At 45.6% G+C, this 14,628-nt stretch overlaps 4 protein-coding genes across 5 annotated transcripts; 2 read left to right on the top strand and 2 right to left on the bottom strand.

Annotated features, from left to right (window-relative positions):
• On the top strand, nt 479–6,771 carry LOC8054286 (LRR receptor-like serine/threonine-protein kinase FEI 1). Of its 2 annotated transcripts, none has more exons than XM_002468078.2 (14): nt 479–777; nt 1,390–1,618; nt 1,701–1,836; nt 2,166–2,237; nt 2,343–2,414; nt 2,588–2,659; nt 2,929–3,000; nt 3,092–3,163; nt 3,359–3,456; nt 4,465–4,632; nt 4,717–5,049; nt 5,692–5,937; nt 6,084–6,217; nt 6,349–6,771. In XM_002468078.2, exons 2-14 carry the CDS (start codon nt 1,525–1,527, stop codon nt 6,559–6,561), a joined length of 1,782 nt encoding a protein of 593 aa, XP_002468123.1. In that variant the 5' UTR covers nt 479–777; nt 1,390–1,524; the 3' UTR covers nt 6,562–6,771. The 2 variants fall into 2 exon arrangements, with proteins under 2 accessions (XP_002468123.1, XP_021303013.1); XM_021447338.1 differs by lacking the exon at nt 479–777 and adding an exon at nt 839–1,124.
• LOC8081526 (17.9 kDa class I heat shock protein) lies at nt 6,980–7,948 on the bottom strand. Its single transcript, XM_021447346.1, has one exon. The coding sequence runs from the start codon at nt 7,702–7,704 to the stop codon at nt 7,231–7,233; it is 474 nt and encodes a 157-aa protein (XP_021303021.1). The 5' UTR covers nt 7,705–7,948; the 3' UTR covers nt 6,980–7,230.
• On the top strand, nt 8,198–9,048 carry LOC8081525 (17.9 kDa class I heat shock protein). Its single transcript, XM_002468077.2, has one exon. The coding sequence runs from the start codon at nt 8,330–8,332 to the stop codon at nt 8,804–8,806; it is 477 nt and encodes a 158-aa protein (XP_002468122.1). The 5' UTR covers nt 8,198–8,329; the 3' UTR covers nt 8,807–9,048.
• On the bottom strand, nt 9,354–11,509 carry LOC110430937 (fructose-1,6-bisphosphatase, chloroplastic). Its single transcript, XM_021449184.1, has 4 exons — nt 10,853–11,509; nt 10,479–10,703; nt 9,865–10,371; nt 9,354–9,705 (listed from the first exon to the last, which is right to left on the bottom strand). Exons 1-4 carry the CDS (start codon nt 11,276–11,278, stop codon nt 9,634–9,636), a joined length of 1,230 nt encoding a protein of 409 aa, XP_021304859.1. The 5' UTR covers nt 11,279–11,509; the 3' UTR covers nt 9,354–9,633.

Genomic DNA, 14,628 nt, shown 5'->3' with positions numbered 1-14,628 from the left:
CGACCCAGCCATACATGATGATCCCACGACTCAGTTTTTAGGTGCCTGTATTATAGCAATTCTCTTATTTTACATAAACCTTTGAGCGAGGCGTATCCAATAATTCTGCACATAGTTTCCTAAAAAAAACCTGCACATATCCAAGAGATAGAAATGAGACAAACCTTTTCATCAAACGAGCTAGGTTATGCAACACCCCACACACGGGATGCCCCCTCCCTCTCTTTCACGGGAGGAATCTCTCGCTTTCTCGCTCCCAACTGAAATGTCATTTTCGGTCAGCATGCCATACACGTACATGCGCTCCTGATTAATCAATCAATCCAAGCTACTACTACGAGAGAAAGAAAGGTGCGGTGTGGGGATGAAAAGGCAGAGAAAGCGGTGCGAGGAGCAGAAAACGGGGGTGATTAGCTGTTCGTCCCGTGTCCCGTTCCTCGCCCACCACCGCACGCGGACAAAACCGCCCTCTTCTCACGGCCTCGCCACACCCCTCGCTCGCGCACACGGCACACCACCAGTCCAGTTCCCAGTACACTGCTCTACGCCTCACTCAGTACAGCAGCGGCCAGCGGCTGCCTAATCTCTCCAGCCCTTTCGCCCCCTCCCTCGCCACGCCGCCCACCGCTGCCGCGTCATCATCCGCCCGTTGCCCGGCCGTCGTCGCCTGGCCCGCGGCTTCCGTTCCGCCCCCATTCGCCGCCGCACTGCACCGCAGCGCGCCGAGCCCCGTCCCAGATCGCCGCGGCGCTTCCTGCTGGCGTCGGCGCGGCGCAGGTACCCTGCCCTCGCGCCGGATCTGCCTCTGTTTCTGCTGATTTGCGCTGGCTTTGGTGTGTGGCCGTGGTAAATGCGGACGCGTTAGGCTGCCGCCCCCCCAAATTGCTGCGCTTAGTTTGTGCGTCGGTGGCGTCGCCTGTAGATGGGCTGTGCTTGCACACTGCAGTGGCTTTGACTCTGGATGCATGCTCGTGTCTGGTAGTGCCTACTGTTAGCTAGGGTGTTTTTCCCTGCTTCTTTGGAAGTTACTAATACTAAAGGAGAGGAGGCATCGATTTGCTGGGAGCTGGAACTAAGTGGCCGTGGATTTAAGCGGGGTAGTGACAAGCGCATTAGCCCTCTACGTACGTGCTCCTCTTCGAGTTCGAACTAGAGGCTTGTTGTATATCTGAATCAATTATCCAAAGGCAAATTAGGGAAGTTTGCATCACATAGAAAAAATAAAACATTTCTAATTTCCCACTGTATGGCCGTTGATATGTGCTACATTTGATCTGCTGTGTGTTTTTTTTTGGTGATCATATCATGGTTTATTACTTTATTTGCTGAAGTGCTTCTGGTTATGCTTTTCTCTTGTTAACTTTATTTTTATGACTGTTCCTGTTCCAGGGTTGGAAATCTATTTGACCACTCAGTGAGTGGCCTCATGTTAAATCCATCTCTGGTTTGAAGATGCTTCACCAATGACATCTGGAAACTGTAATAGTATGTGCTGATCTTCTATGCTTCACCACCTGATTATCAATGGGCTCTTTCCTGAGGAAACAGCCCAGCTACCTCTTTGTTTTGATAGTTCTGCACCTTGTTGCTCATGAGGCAAGAACGCTGAGTTCAGATGGTATGTGAAGGTTATGGCTGTTATTTGTGGCACAATTCTTTTCCCCTTGCCCAAAATGCTAACACTCATTGGTATTCTATAGGCGAAGCACTTCTTGCCTTCAAGAAGGCAGTTACAAATTCAGATGGGATCTTTCTAAATTGGCGTGAGCAAGATGCAGACCCCTGCAATTGGAAGGGTGTTAGATGTGATAGTCATAGCAAGAGAGTGATTAATCTGTAAGAACAAAACCATTCTTTAAGCTAACTTGGTTTTCTGTGACCTGCTTAATATTTTATCTAGATATCTACAGTTTTTACAACAGTAGTTTGTTTTTTTATTGGATAGAATTTCTCTAATACTCCCTCCATTCTTGAAGCCGCTCTGGCTTTTCTAGATACATAGCTTTTGCTATGCATCTAGACAATATATCTAGGTGCGTAGCAAAATCTATGTATCTAGAAAAGTCAGAACGACTTAGAAATTAGAAAGGAGGGAGTATTAGAAATTGACATTTCAGTATCTTCTATCAATGTAGCATAAATATCTGACTTATTCCTTTATTCAGGATTCTTGCATACCACAGATTAGTTGGGCCCATACCACCAGAAATCGGAAGGTTAAATCAATTGCAAACTTTGTAAGTGTGTTATAAAAAATAGCATTTCTTAACCTTTTATTATTGGTATTCCCCTCATATCATTTGTTGGTACATCTAAATGTGTCTTCTGTTTTTTTGGCATAGATCTCTGCAGGGGAACAGTTTGTATGGTTCACTCCCTCCTGAATTGGGGAATTGTACCAAGTTGCAACAATTGTAAGTTTTCTAATGGCTAGAGTGCACTGTTCAGGGCATCAATGCTAGATAATGTAACAAATAATCCATGGATAACACTGAATCATATCAATTCAATTGCATGCTTCTTATGTATTACAGACTTTACTGTGTATAGTATATCTTGTGTTCTTCTGATGTATGATGACTTGCAGGTATCTACAAGGAAATTATTTAAGTGGGTACATCCCTTCAGAATTTGGTGATCTGGTGGAACTCGAGACATTGTAAGTTCAGATTTCAGAAGGAAATTTCTAAATCTCAATTGACTATTGATCAGTTTTTCAATATATTAATGTTGTTTTACTGTCCATTCCATATCAGATAGATCCCTCCAATTAGACTGATTCAAGCTTCCAGAGAGATTTACTATTTTACTATAGTAGTAGACCAAACCTAAAAGCTCAACTTACAAAAAAAGTTTACAGACAGTTTGTGCTAGCCGTGGTAAAAAAAATTATAGAATGTTATATCTCGATCTTTTTTTCTCTTCCAGGGACTTATCCAGTAATACATTGAGCGGATCTATTCCACATTCTCTTGATAAGTTGTCCAAACTTACATCATTGTAAGTTTTTTTTAATTTGGGTAAATCCATCTAATTGTTATGAAAAGTTAATGTCTGAGATAAAAAATCATTTACCTGCAACCTTGTGCAGCAATGTTTCCATGAACTTCCTGACAGGAGCAATACCATCTTCTGGTTCACTTATCAATTTCAATGAGACATCGTGAGTGATTTTACATGTTTTATTTATGGCCATATCTATCTTATTCACCATCATACCTATGTATTTATGTTTGATCTTCTGAATCAGAAATATTGATTCATAAGCTTCTCTAATTTATCTCTCCATTCTCCAATGAGTAGCAATACTACTTTACCATTCTGTAGATTCCAACTGAATTTTGTTTTGGTAATGTAGCTTTGTTGGGAACCTTGGTTTATGTGGGAAGCAGATAAACTCGGTGTGCAAAGATGCACTTCAATCACCATCAAATGGTCTGCAGTCACCTTCCCCAGGTACTAAATATATTATAGTAACATAGTTTTTAGCTGTAAGCGTGATCATGTTGTGATTTTATTGATATCACCAGTAGGAAACATGGCCTTGGCAGTTCTGAGTTGTGCAGGTTGATATGTTTGGCACATTTCTTTTAGGTCAAGAGATGGACCTACAGGCCGTCTTTTAATCTTTAGCATGCTAAGCTGCTAAGAACCATGTGCCTAACTGTGGTCCCATATTCCTTTTGGGGAATTAAAAGCTATTGAATACAGTACCATTAAGTGTTAAACTCTGATAAGGTCCATAGTCTACTTAGGGAATTAAAAGCTTTCTTAGACATTATTGTTAAGTGTTAAAGTTAATCTCTGATAACTGATACCCATTTGCCTCATAGTTGTGGATTGGATCAGATTTTGTGAAAAAACAGGTGCGTGCATGCTATCATCAAAGATGAATCTTGTGGGGAACCAAAATGGTAACAATGAAGTAGACATTACAATAGGGGGAAAAAGTTGGTGAAAGCACCACTTAGCTTTCAACATTGAAAGAGCACAAAGGATTATTTCTTACTTACAGCCTTTTGAACCTGTATCTTTACCTGATGCAGCAGTTTTGTGATAACAAACAACCTAGCCTTCTAATTTGCTGGTGACCTGCTGCGTATAAAGCTTTGCTTTGAGTGAGAACTGACATTGTGTATTGCTGCTTGCTTGGGTCGGTTGCTCTTAGCAACTCCTTTGCCTTATAAGAGTCCCCAGTCCCCACACTTGCCGTCCTAGGTGGGTATGGATCTGCGTGCTAATATGATCAGTATAAGAATCCTTCTAGCCTCACCTCTTTCAAGATGTAAAACAAGCCAAACAGGCACATTTTTTCCCAAGAACCTGTGTTCGATAAGTTTGCCTTCCATGAGTTGCGATTCAAGATTTGTACCTTTTGTGCTCAACAACTACTCACTTTATTTCTTCGCATTTCAACTCTTGTTTTCTGGCATTCTTATGTATTTTGGTGTTCTCTTACAACAGATGACATGATTAATAAAAGGAATGGGAATTCTACCAGACTTGTTATAAGTGCAGTGGCAACAGTGGGAGCTCTCCTATTGGTGGCTTTAATGTGTTTCTGGGGTTGCTTTCTTTACAAAAATTTTGGAAAGAAAGATATGCGTGGTTTCAGAGTGGAGCTTTGTGGAGGTAACCATGGCATGGAATATGTTGTGCAAGTATTTTATTATTTTTCAGAGGAAATTGTCTTATGACATTTGCTTGATGTTTCAGGCTCTTCTGTCGTAATGTTCCATGGGGACCTCCCTTACTCCTCAAAAGACATCCTCAAGAAGCTAGAGACTATGGATGAAGAAAATATCATTGGAGCAGGAGGCTTCGGAACTGTTTATAAACTTGCAATGGATGATGGCAATGTCTTTGCCTTGAAAAGAATAGTGAAAACAAATGAAGGGCTAGATCGGTTCTTTGATAGAGAACTTGAGATATTGGGAAGTGTTAAACATCGCTATTTGGTCAATCTTCGTGGTTATTGCAACTCTCCTTCATCAAAACTTTTGATATATGATTATCTTCCAGGTGGAAGCCTGGATGAAGTGCTTCATGGTAAAGTGTCATTTTTTGTTTATCAGCTTACATCTCTTTGTAACAAGCTTGCTATGAGTCCCTTTGCCACTATGACAAGTTAATCATGTTTTTTTCTTCAACACGAACAACAATTTTAGGCTTCTGGATATTATGGCACCACCATCCCACATTTGTTGCTGTTCAATTGCCATTACAAATCCCATCTGTCCAATGTCATCCAATCTCTTAGATTTACACAAGCCCAGTCAATGGAAACTATAATTTTTACTAGCCTGGCAGCCCATGTACAGTCGAGAAGATACAATAGCAGCATTGAAACAATAATTTTTCTTCCACAAACACTGTCACTTGAGAGTATTGTCTATTTAAATGCAAATTTTAATGCACTTCTCATTTCTCATCATAAATTTGTTGCTCCACAAAATAGTCATCACAATCATACATTTTTTTATTTTTAAACAATGTTCCAATGCCCCTGCATAACTTCTGTGATCCCCACAGCAATGTGCAGAGCATCCGTCTAGGGTTTAAAGAATTTGCAGCCAGTCTCAACAAATCTTTCAGGATTCACTCATTTTTTTCTTGATCTGACACAGTGCAAAATTGCATTAATATTTTATGTTTACTCCTTACATTGTTTTTGTCCGTAAATCTTTGCAGAAAAATCTGAACAGTTGGATTGGGATGCACGTATTAACATTATACTTGGAGCTGCAAAAGGCTTGTCTTATTTGCATCATGACTGTTCGCCTCGAATAATACATCGTGATATTAAGTCAAGCAACATCTTGCTTGATGGCAATTTTGAGGCCCGTGTGTCGGACTTTGGACTTGCAAAGCTTTTAGAGGATGAAGAATCACATATTACTACAATAGTTGCAGGAACATTTGGTTATCTTGCACCAGGTATGTGGAAGTCGTTCTGTTACATCCTGAGGGGAAAAAGAAGAAATGAACTTCTGTTTACTCTTTAATTGCCGCTTCAGACTTTCTCTGGTTGCTTAAATATCATTGTTTCTCTGAGCTAACATCAACAATCTCCAAATCCACAGAGTATATGCAATTTGGCAGAGCCACCGAGAAGACTGATGTCTACAGTTTTGGGGTTTTGGTACTTGAAATACTTAGTGGAAAGCGGCCTACTGATGCATCCTTCATTGAGAAGGGATTAAACATTGTTGGATGGGTATGTCCTGTTATGACCTTCCCTTTGATATGCACAGCTGCCATTTTTTTAATTCTATAAGACTTCATACTTTCCGTGTGACCTTCTATCGAGATTGAGTAACCTGACAGGATCATCTTGTCTTTTGGCAGTTAAATTTTCTGGCTGGTGAGAACCGGGAGAGGGAAATTGTCGATCTGAACTGTGAAGGAGTGCAGACTGAGACCTTAGATGCCCTGCTTTCTCTTGCCAAGCAATGTGTTAGCTCTTTGCCAGAGGAGCGGCCGACAATGCACAGGGTGGTACAGATGCTCGAGTCGGATGTAATTACACCGTGCCCTAGCGACTTCTACGATTCAGAGTAGTCTCCTGGACAAAGCCACACTGCTGCTAATTTCCCGTGGAGGCGCATTCCTTTATTCTTTGCAGATATTGTGTAAATGCATTGCCGCGGTGTTTGGTCTCCAAATCGGCTGGTTCAACGGGTGACATTTTTGCGTCTGTATACCTATGTATGTATCTGTCATGCTACAAGTTGGCTATATCCTGATTTAATAAGAGAGAACTTACCAGTAGACTACTGTGTGTTTAACCATCGATCTTAGATACTGGTAGATGTTACGGGATCTTCGCAAGAAATCGCAAAAACGACAGTATTTGCTTAGATACCACGTGTTTGGTGTTTGAGACATCCGAACTGTAAGGAACAGAAGACCTAACTTTCATGATAGTAATCAGACATGTTAATTGCTTACGAGTACCGTAGGAATTTATTCCAAAGAAGCCGTAGAACTAGCAACTCACTTGGAAATTCCTTGAATCTGGTTTTATTACAGACGAGACAGGAGACACTGGTAATACACAACGCATGAGACTTCAATCTCGTTCGAAACACAGCAGCCACAACACACGCTACTCAAGACAGCCATGATACCAGTACAGTACTACACGGACGCTAGCATTTTTTGGACCCGACATGTGAAGAACTACACGATCGATTCGACACAAGACGAAGACATCGTTAGCTCCAGGCTCTAGCCGGAAATCTGGATAGACTTGACGTCGGCCTTCTTGGCCTCCTCCTTGGGCACGGTGACGGTGAGCACGCCGTTCTCCATGGACGCACTGATCTGCTCCGTCTTGGCGTTCTCCGGCAGCCGGAACCTGCGCAGGAACTTGCCGCTGCTGCGCTCCACGCGGTGCCAGGTGTCCGTCTTCTCCTCCTGCTCCTTGTTGCGCTCACCGCTGATCTGGAGCACGTTGCCGTCCTCGACCTCCACCTTCACCTCCTCCTTCTTCAGCCCCGGCACGTCGGCCTTGAACACGTGCGCCTCCGGCGTCTCCTTCCAGTCGATGCGGGCACCGGCGAAGGCGGCCGTCTCCGAGTTGGTGCCTCCGAACGAGGGGAAGAGGCTGCTGCTTCCAGAGCCGAAGGGAAAGCCCTGGAAGGGGTCCCAGAGGTCGAGGGAGAAGGGGTCGAATGCGCTTCCACGGCGAATCAGCGACATTGTTGGTGGATCGGTTGTTGCCTCGAGTTTTGGGTGACGCGGGAGATTGGGGTTGTGGTTAATGGTTGCTTCGGCGACTAGTGTATCTGTGTTTTCTTGGCTGTTCTGACTTCGGATGAGGAGCGTCGACGCGGGGACGGCTCAATTTATACCAAGCGACGAGAGGGCCTGGCTGTGGGCTTCCAGAGTTCTCTCGTGTGCTCCAACATGGGCTAGAAGTTACTAGATCTCACGGTTGGGCCAAAATTACTCTCCAATGAACTCTCTGTATCCGTAATGGACTTGACCTGCTAGATAGATCTGGAATCTTCGACAATCTCTTGTTCGAGGAAGGAATTCCTTCCCTGTTCAACTATCACGGTTGGCCCAACCGTTTACATTTGTGGCCCAGTCCTCGAAAATCCACTTGCATCCAGTACGTTCTCGTAGGAGCCAGAAGTATCCAGAAGCCCACGGCCTCCTAAGCCCGCCGTCCGTCGCGTCGCTATAAATTCTTGCCGCCCCGCCGCATCAGAGCCGGCAAGCAGCACAACGACACACTGTCAGACACCCGTCCGAATTTTCGATACAAAAACAATCGACGATTTTCGAATTCGAAATCACAACAAACCCATCCAATCCAACCATGTCGCTGATCCGCCGCAGCAACGTGTTCGATCCCTTCTCCCTCGACCTCTGGGACCCCTTTGAGGGCTTCCCCTTCGGCTCCGGCGGCAGCAGCAGTCTCTTCCCCTCGTTCCCGCGCACCAGCTCGGAGACCGCGGCCTTTGCCGGCACGCGGATCGACTGGAAGGAGACCCCCGAAGCGCACGTGTTCAAGGCGGACGTCCCGGGGCTGAAGAAGGAGGAAGTCAAGGTGGAGGTTGAGGACGGCAACGTCCTCCAGATCAGCGGCGAGCGCAGCAAGGAGCAGGAGGAGAAGAACGACAGGTGGCACCGGGTGGAGCGCAGCAGCGGCAAGTTCCTTCGCAGGTTCAGGCTGCCGGAGAACGCCAAGACGGAGCAGATCAAGGCGTCCATGGAGAATGGCGTGCTCACCGTCACCGTGCCCAAGGAGGAGGCCAAGAAGGCCGACATCAAGAACGTCCAGATCACCGGCTAGGAAGGAAGGACGCGTTCAAGCTCAAGTCTCCAAGTATACCTGTCCTACTGTAAAAGGGACGTGCTTTCGTTGTGTAATTGTGTGTTCTAGTGTTTTCATTTTATACTCCCGTGTGTTTCTGTAAACATGCCACTGTTGCGTGGAGACGTCAAGTACTTGAGTCAATCATGGCTTTGTTGCATGGTATGCTAATTCAGAAAACTCTGTCCCCCCCCTCTCGTCATAGCGAACCGTTCGGTTTCCAAATATAATGTGCAAAAAGACTTGTCGAAGTTCCGTAGCATTTGAAATTTGAAATTGAAACCGTAGATAGATTGTACAAGTACTTTCTCCATCCCAAACCCAAAGCTTCTTCCGGCTGCGGCTGCAGCTTGTACTCCTAGTTCATAGTTTTGGAGCTGCAAACATACTCAAACAAATGGGACATGCTCCCACGAGCATTCCTATTTGGTTAGCTGTAAAAGTGGCCAATGCTGAAGCTGGTTTGTCGTGAGCCAAAATTTTATTGGTAGCCAGCAGTGTTTTTGTCTCACAACAAATCAGCATCAACATTAGCCAAGTGTATATATATATATTATATCTGACCAAAATTGAGATTGTCTGATTTCTCAAAATACGAGATGAAGACTTATTTTGGGACGGAGGAAACACACATCCCCTTATAACTTGATCTAGTTAGACATAGACTTAACAAATCACAACTCCAGAACGTAATTTCTTCAAAATGGATTTTTCCCCATCACAAAAGAAAAATCTACAATATATACTGCATTGTTTGTCTTCGGGAGTTCATCTGATCAGATAGCTCTGGCATCGAGCAGGGACATTCAAGCCAGGAATTTCTCCACCTTCTCCACTTCCTCCACGCTCCCGATGTACAGAGGCACTCTTTGGTGGACCTGCCGACGCAAACACAATGGTTAATCTATCAGCTGGACACAGTTCTACATTCAAGATTCAAGTAGGCAAATTGAGCACTCGCGTTCTACATTCAAGGACAGGAATTTCAAAGGGCACAATTTACAAGAATTCCACAGGAATTTCAAATAGTTTGATACCTCTGTAGGTGTGATGTCAAGAATCCTCTGGTGGCCATCAGAGCCCTTGCCACCGGCCTGCTCGACGATGAAGCTCATGGGCGCGCACTCGTAGAGAAGCCGCAGCTTGCCGTTCTTGCTCTTTTTGTCCCTGGGGTACCCGTAGATGCCTCCGTAGAGCAGAGTGCGGTGGAAATCGCCGACGAGGCTGCCGATGTAGCGCGCGGAGTAAGGCTTCCCTGAGTCGCCGGGCTCCTTGAGGCTGTCCATGTACTTCTTGAGCTTGTCGTCCCAGAGCGCATAGTTGCCCTCGTTGAAGGCGTAGATCTTGCCGGCCTTGGGGATCTGCAGCTTCTCCTGCGTCAGCACGAACTCGCCGTACATGGGGTCCAGCGTGAACACGTACACCCCCGTGCCGACGGTGAGCACGAAGATCACCGAGCTCGAGTACATGCAGTAGCCGGCGGCCAGCAGGTTGCTCCCCGGCTGGCACACGCTCACAATGCACCTCTGCTCCACCGAGTCAAGCTGCGCGTACGTAAATTTGTTACGTTTAACGTGGAACGGCCTGCGGCTCTGCGCATGAGCCAGCCAGCCAGCCCAGAAGGCAGGGAGACAAGATTATTAGCACTTACGGTCTCATTGTCCTCGACGTTGGCGAGGCACTCGTCGTTGGGGGCGTAGATGCCGAAGATGGAGCCGGTGGAGACGGCGGCGTCGATGTTAGAGGAGCCATCGAGAGGGTCGAACACCACGATGTAGTTGCCGGAGTAGCTCTGCTCCACCGCTACTGGCACGTCCTCCTCCTCCGAAGCGATCACGCCGGTGCGCCCGCTCGACCTGAGGCAGTTCGAGAACACCTGCGCGCGCGCGAGCGTCGTGTTGTTCTTGATGGTTGTCTTTGTCTACTTGTGTTGATCGCGCTGGAATGCTGTCTCTCTTTTTTTTGTCGGTGTGTGTGGTGTGTGTCTGTGTGTGTGCGCGCGCAAAACACGGGCGAGTCAGTTACCTCGTTGGAGACGACGTCGAGCTTCTTCTGGTCCTCGCCCTGGACGTTGACGGCGCCCTGGACGCCCGTGAGGTTGGAGATGGGCGCGCGCTGCACCAGCGCGGCGATCTGCTTGCACGCCGTGGAGATGCTGGCCAGCACGATGGTCATCTCGTTGTCGATCGCGCCGGTGCGCTCCTGCTGCAGCAGCCACGTCGTGAGCGTCACGATCTCGTAGCTGCTCGACTTCGGGCTCGTCGTCTCCGTCGCCGCGGCGGACGCAGTGTCCACGGCCGCCATGCACCGCACGTTATTAGCGGCCGGCGCCTGCGGGGACGTGACCCTGCCTGCGGGCCTTCTGGACTGGCCGAGGAAGGAGAGGCGGCATCGGTGCTGGCGGGAGAGAAGGAGCAGGTGGGAGGAGGTGGTGGCGGCGGCGGCGGCCATTGCTGCTAGCTGGTGGCACGTGCGCTCGCCTCTCTGCTCTAGCCACGGCTACCTTGCGGTGGTGGCTTCTTGTTTTGTTCCGTTGGTTTCGGGTTGGGTTTGTCCGTTTGTGTGGTTTGGGAGGGAGTGTGGATTGGGGGAAGAATTGTGAGGACGACGTTGTTTCAGCAGCTTACTGGATGCTTGCAGCGCATATTTGTTAGGCCAATCAAATTCCACTGAACTGGCATTGCAAATTGCTAAGTGCTGGTGCCCGCTCGGATTGCCTATACTCTAAGCATATTGCGGAGACGCCACGAGACGTTGACGGCTGCCGCATCTTCTAATTTTTCACCTGTGTATAAATATGAGAAAAAATGAAATGGTACATGACCCCCTTTTGGAATTAAGAGAGAATGATGTTTTTGTTGCCTCTTGTACAATACAATTGTACATACAACCTGTACAAGCAGCAACGCGAACACCAAGTGGGCCTCATAGGCTCATATACATCGGCTGAGACTTTTGAAGGCCCACTTCATCGGTCCAACCTGAGCGTGACCCAACCTGACCAGCCCATCATCAGATGATCAGACCAGGAAAACCCTCCTTCATCGGCCCAATTATCCCAACCTGACCCAAATACACGGTCGGGCCGTCGGCAAATCGGCATCAGTTTTTGTCCTCCGCACGTATAGTCCGTTCTTCAGAACAAGGTAGTGGAAATTTCAGTTCCAAAGAAAAACAAATGCAGTGGGGATTCTTTAGAACATTCGTAACTACACCTCGCAATTCCAGATAGAGTGATTTGATTTATACAGGATGTTACATTAAAAGATTATAAATAGACTGAAAGCTTATTCGAAAAGAAAAAAAGAGACTGAAGTCTAATGTTGCATTTCGTCATCCGATCTGAATATCTGATCTTCTGAATGACACAGACAGCTTCCCTCTAACACCTGTATACGTAGCGTAGAATGGTCTGCAGAGTAATTTGTCACCTAGCATAACAAGACAAGGCAATTTGTTCTCCTTACTCTGATTCTGATAGCAGATCATTTTAGCACATACGTTACGTACAGTCATTACCAACGCTGGCACCAACCGTTCCAACAATCAAAAAGGATAATTTGCTTGGCGAGTTCTGATCTCCTTGATTGGGTAGCTTAAGCTTAGAGTCTAGCTAGCTGCACTCACCGGCGGAATCTTTCGTGGCAGGATATACCAAGCGATCCATCAGAGACATAGCCTATGTTTTCAACTACTTAACATTCAAGGCAATCTACAACATATATACTGTCACTGGCGTGTTGTGCTTTACATCGACTCGTCGACAGGTACAACAAACTTGTCCTCTTCTGTTAATTTGTCACCATTCCAGCCAGCGATCCTAATGCTAGCTACCGATCGGGAAGCACGGGCACCTCTCACTTCAGAGTTCAGACACAACTCTTTGTAGCTGTGATGCGTCATGTCTTGTCAGAAGTACAGACAAAGAACACTTGTTGAGAAACTCTCCGCTTGTTTGTTCTTTCACGAGCTACGGAATCTTCGAAGTGCCATCGTAAGCTTTGTTCATATATTAGTGATTCTGATTCACTCGATGGTCGATGGTTTAGGAATCAACGTATTCATGCTGTCACTTTATGCGTCATCCCTAGGAAATGTCTTGCCGTATAGCTATAGGTCAATGCCAAAAGCACATCAGTGTGAATCCAGAGAGGCATTTCGGTCACTAGTGGAAGAAAATACCAATGCCAAGTAATGGAAGGTGATCCCTCCCAGCTCTTTTTCTTGAAATCAGTCCTTCAAAACTTTGCTGAGTCCACTGGGCTTAAAGTGAACTACAAGAAATCTATGATGCTACCAATTAACATCTCTGAAACAAGACTCCAACACTTGGCAAGAACTTTCGGGTGCAGCACAGGAACCTTTCCTTTCACTTATTTGGGGTTGCCTTTAGGTCTGACAAAGCCAAAGATTCAGGATTTTCTTCCATTGGTGAATAAATGTGAGAGAAGGCTCGGGGGCATATCTTCCCTTCTAAACCAAGCTGGAAGACTACAAATCACAAATGCAGTGATGTCAGCTCTTCCTACCTATTATATGTGCTCCTTGGAAATTCCTAAAACTGTGATTAAACAAATTGACAAGTTTAGAAAGCATTGCCTTTGGAGAGGGTCAGGTATAAATGGAAGAACCATGCCAAAAGCTGCCTGGGAAATGGTGTCTGTCCCAAAAAGAGAGGGAGGGCTGGGTATAATTAACATCAGCCTGCAGAACCAAGCTCTTTTAATGAAAAACCTTGACAAGTTCTACAACAAGAAAGACATCCCATGGGTGAGTCTGGTTTGGGAAAAGCACTATCCCAATGGAAAACTCCCAAATAACATAAAAAAAGGATCATTTTGGTGGAGAGATCTTTTGAAGCTGATCCGACAATTCAAAGACCTAACAACGATTCAGATAAAAGATGGTCAGTCCTGCTTTCTTTGGAGTGACAATTGGCGACACCAAACTCTGAAGTTGATGTTTCCAGAATGCTTCTCCTTTGCCAAGAATGTGAACATTACTATAGCTCAAGCAAAAAACACATCTGAAATCTCAACCATTTTCCATCTGCCAGTCTCTCAAGTAGCCTTCAACCAAATGCAACAAATTCAGAACATGTTAGAAGGGCTTCAAGTTCAGGAAACCCCAGATTGCTGGACGCTCCAAGGTACAACAACAACAGCAAAATTCACCTCATCAAAAGTTTACAAAAGTTTAATAGGATCCCATAACCCTGATCAAGCCTTCGGATGGATTTCGAAGAGCTACTGTCAGCCAAAGCACAAGGTATTCTGCTGGTTATTGTTTAAAGACAGACTAAGCATAAAAAATATTCTGAGAAGAAGAAGAATGCAACTAGAAAACTTTAGCTGTGAGTTCTGTGGTCAAGGTATTGAGGAAACCAGCAACCATCTCTTTCTCAGTTGCCCCTTTGCGCTTCAGTGCTGGGGTATGATTAATTTAATTACACCAGATACAGACTCAATCCTTCAAGGATGTGATGCTTTCAAAACCCAGCTGAACTCACAGTTTTTTATGATTGCCTTCATCCTGGTGGCTTGGACAATTTGGACAGCAAGGAACAGTATGATTTTCAATAATACTCAGATGACCCTCTTGGATTGCAAAGTTTTTTTGCTAAAAGAAATCAGGCTTGTTCGGTGGAGAGTCAAGCCCAGCCTATCTGTTCAGTTTGACCAATGGCTTCAGAACTTAGTTCCTCCTCTTCCTCTTTAGTTGTTGTTTTAGAGTTAATTTTCTTTCTCTCCTTCTATGTTTCCTAGATGTATCCTCTCCCCCTACCCTCCTTCTGTAATTTG

This window comes from Sorghum bicolor, chromosome 1 (genome assembly GCF_000003195.3).
Source record: "Sorghum bicolor cultivar BTx623 chromosome 1, Sorghum_bicolor_NCBIv3, whole genome shotgun sequence".
NCBI classification, from domain to species: Eukaryota; Viridiplantae; Streptophyta; class Magnoliopsida; order Poales; family Poaceae; genus Sorghum; species Sorghum bicolor.
This window is presented reverse-complemented; position numbering and strand designations above follow the sequence as displayed.

Bases quoted from the DNA above. Each gene is read 5' to 3' on its own strand.
- LOC110430937 (XM_021449184.1), bottom strand. From the start codon at position 11,278: ATGGCCGCCGCCGCCGCCACCACCTCCTCCCACCTGCTCCTTCTCTCC. The intron at 10,372-10,478 runs GTAAGTGCTAAT...ACGTACGCGCAG, and splicing joins ACGTCGAGGACAATGAGACC to CTTGACTCGGTGGAGCAGAG. The intron at 9,706-9,864 runs GTATCAAACTAT...TTGCGTCGGCAG, and splicing joins TTGACATCACACCTACAGAG to GTCCACCAAAGAGTGCCTCT.
- LOC8054286 (XM_002468078.2), top strand. From the start codon at position 1,525: ATGGGCTCTTTCCTGAGGAAACAGCCCAGCTACCTCTTTGTTTTGATA. The intron at 1,619-1,700 runs GTATGTGAAGGT...GGTATTCTATAG, and splicing joins AAGAACGCTGAGTTCAGATG to GCGAAGCACTTCTTGCCTTC. The intron at 6,218-6,348 runs GTATGTCCTGTT...GTCTTTTGGCAG, and splicing joins GATTAAACATTGTTGGATGG to TTAAATTTTCTGGCTGGTGA.
- LOC8081525 (XM_002468077.2), top strand. From the start codon at position 8,330: ATGTCGCTGATCCGCCGCAGCAACGTGTTCGATCCCTTCTCCCTCGAC.
- LOC8081526 (XM_021447346.1), bottom strand. From the start codon at position 7,704: ATGTCGCTGATTCGCCGTGGAAGCGCATTCGACCCCTTCTCCCTCGAC.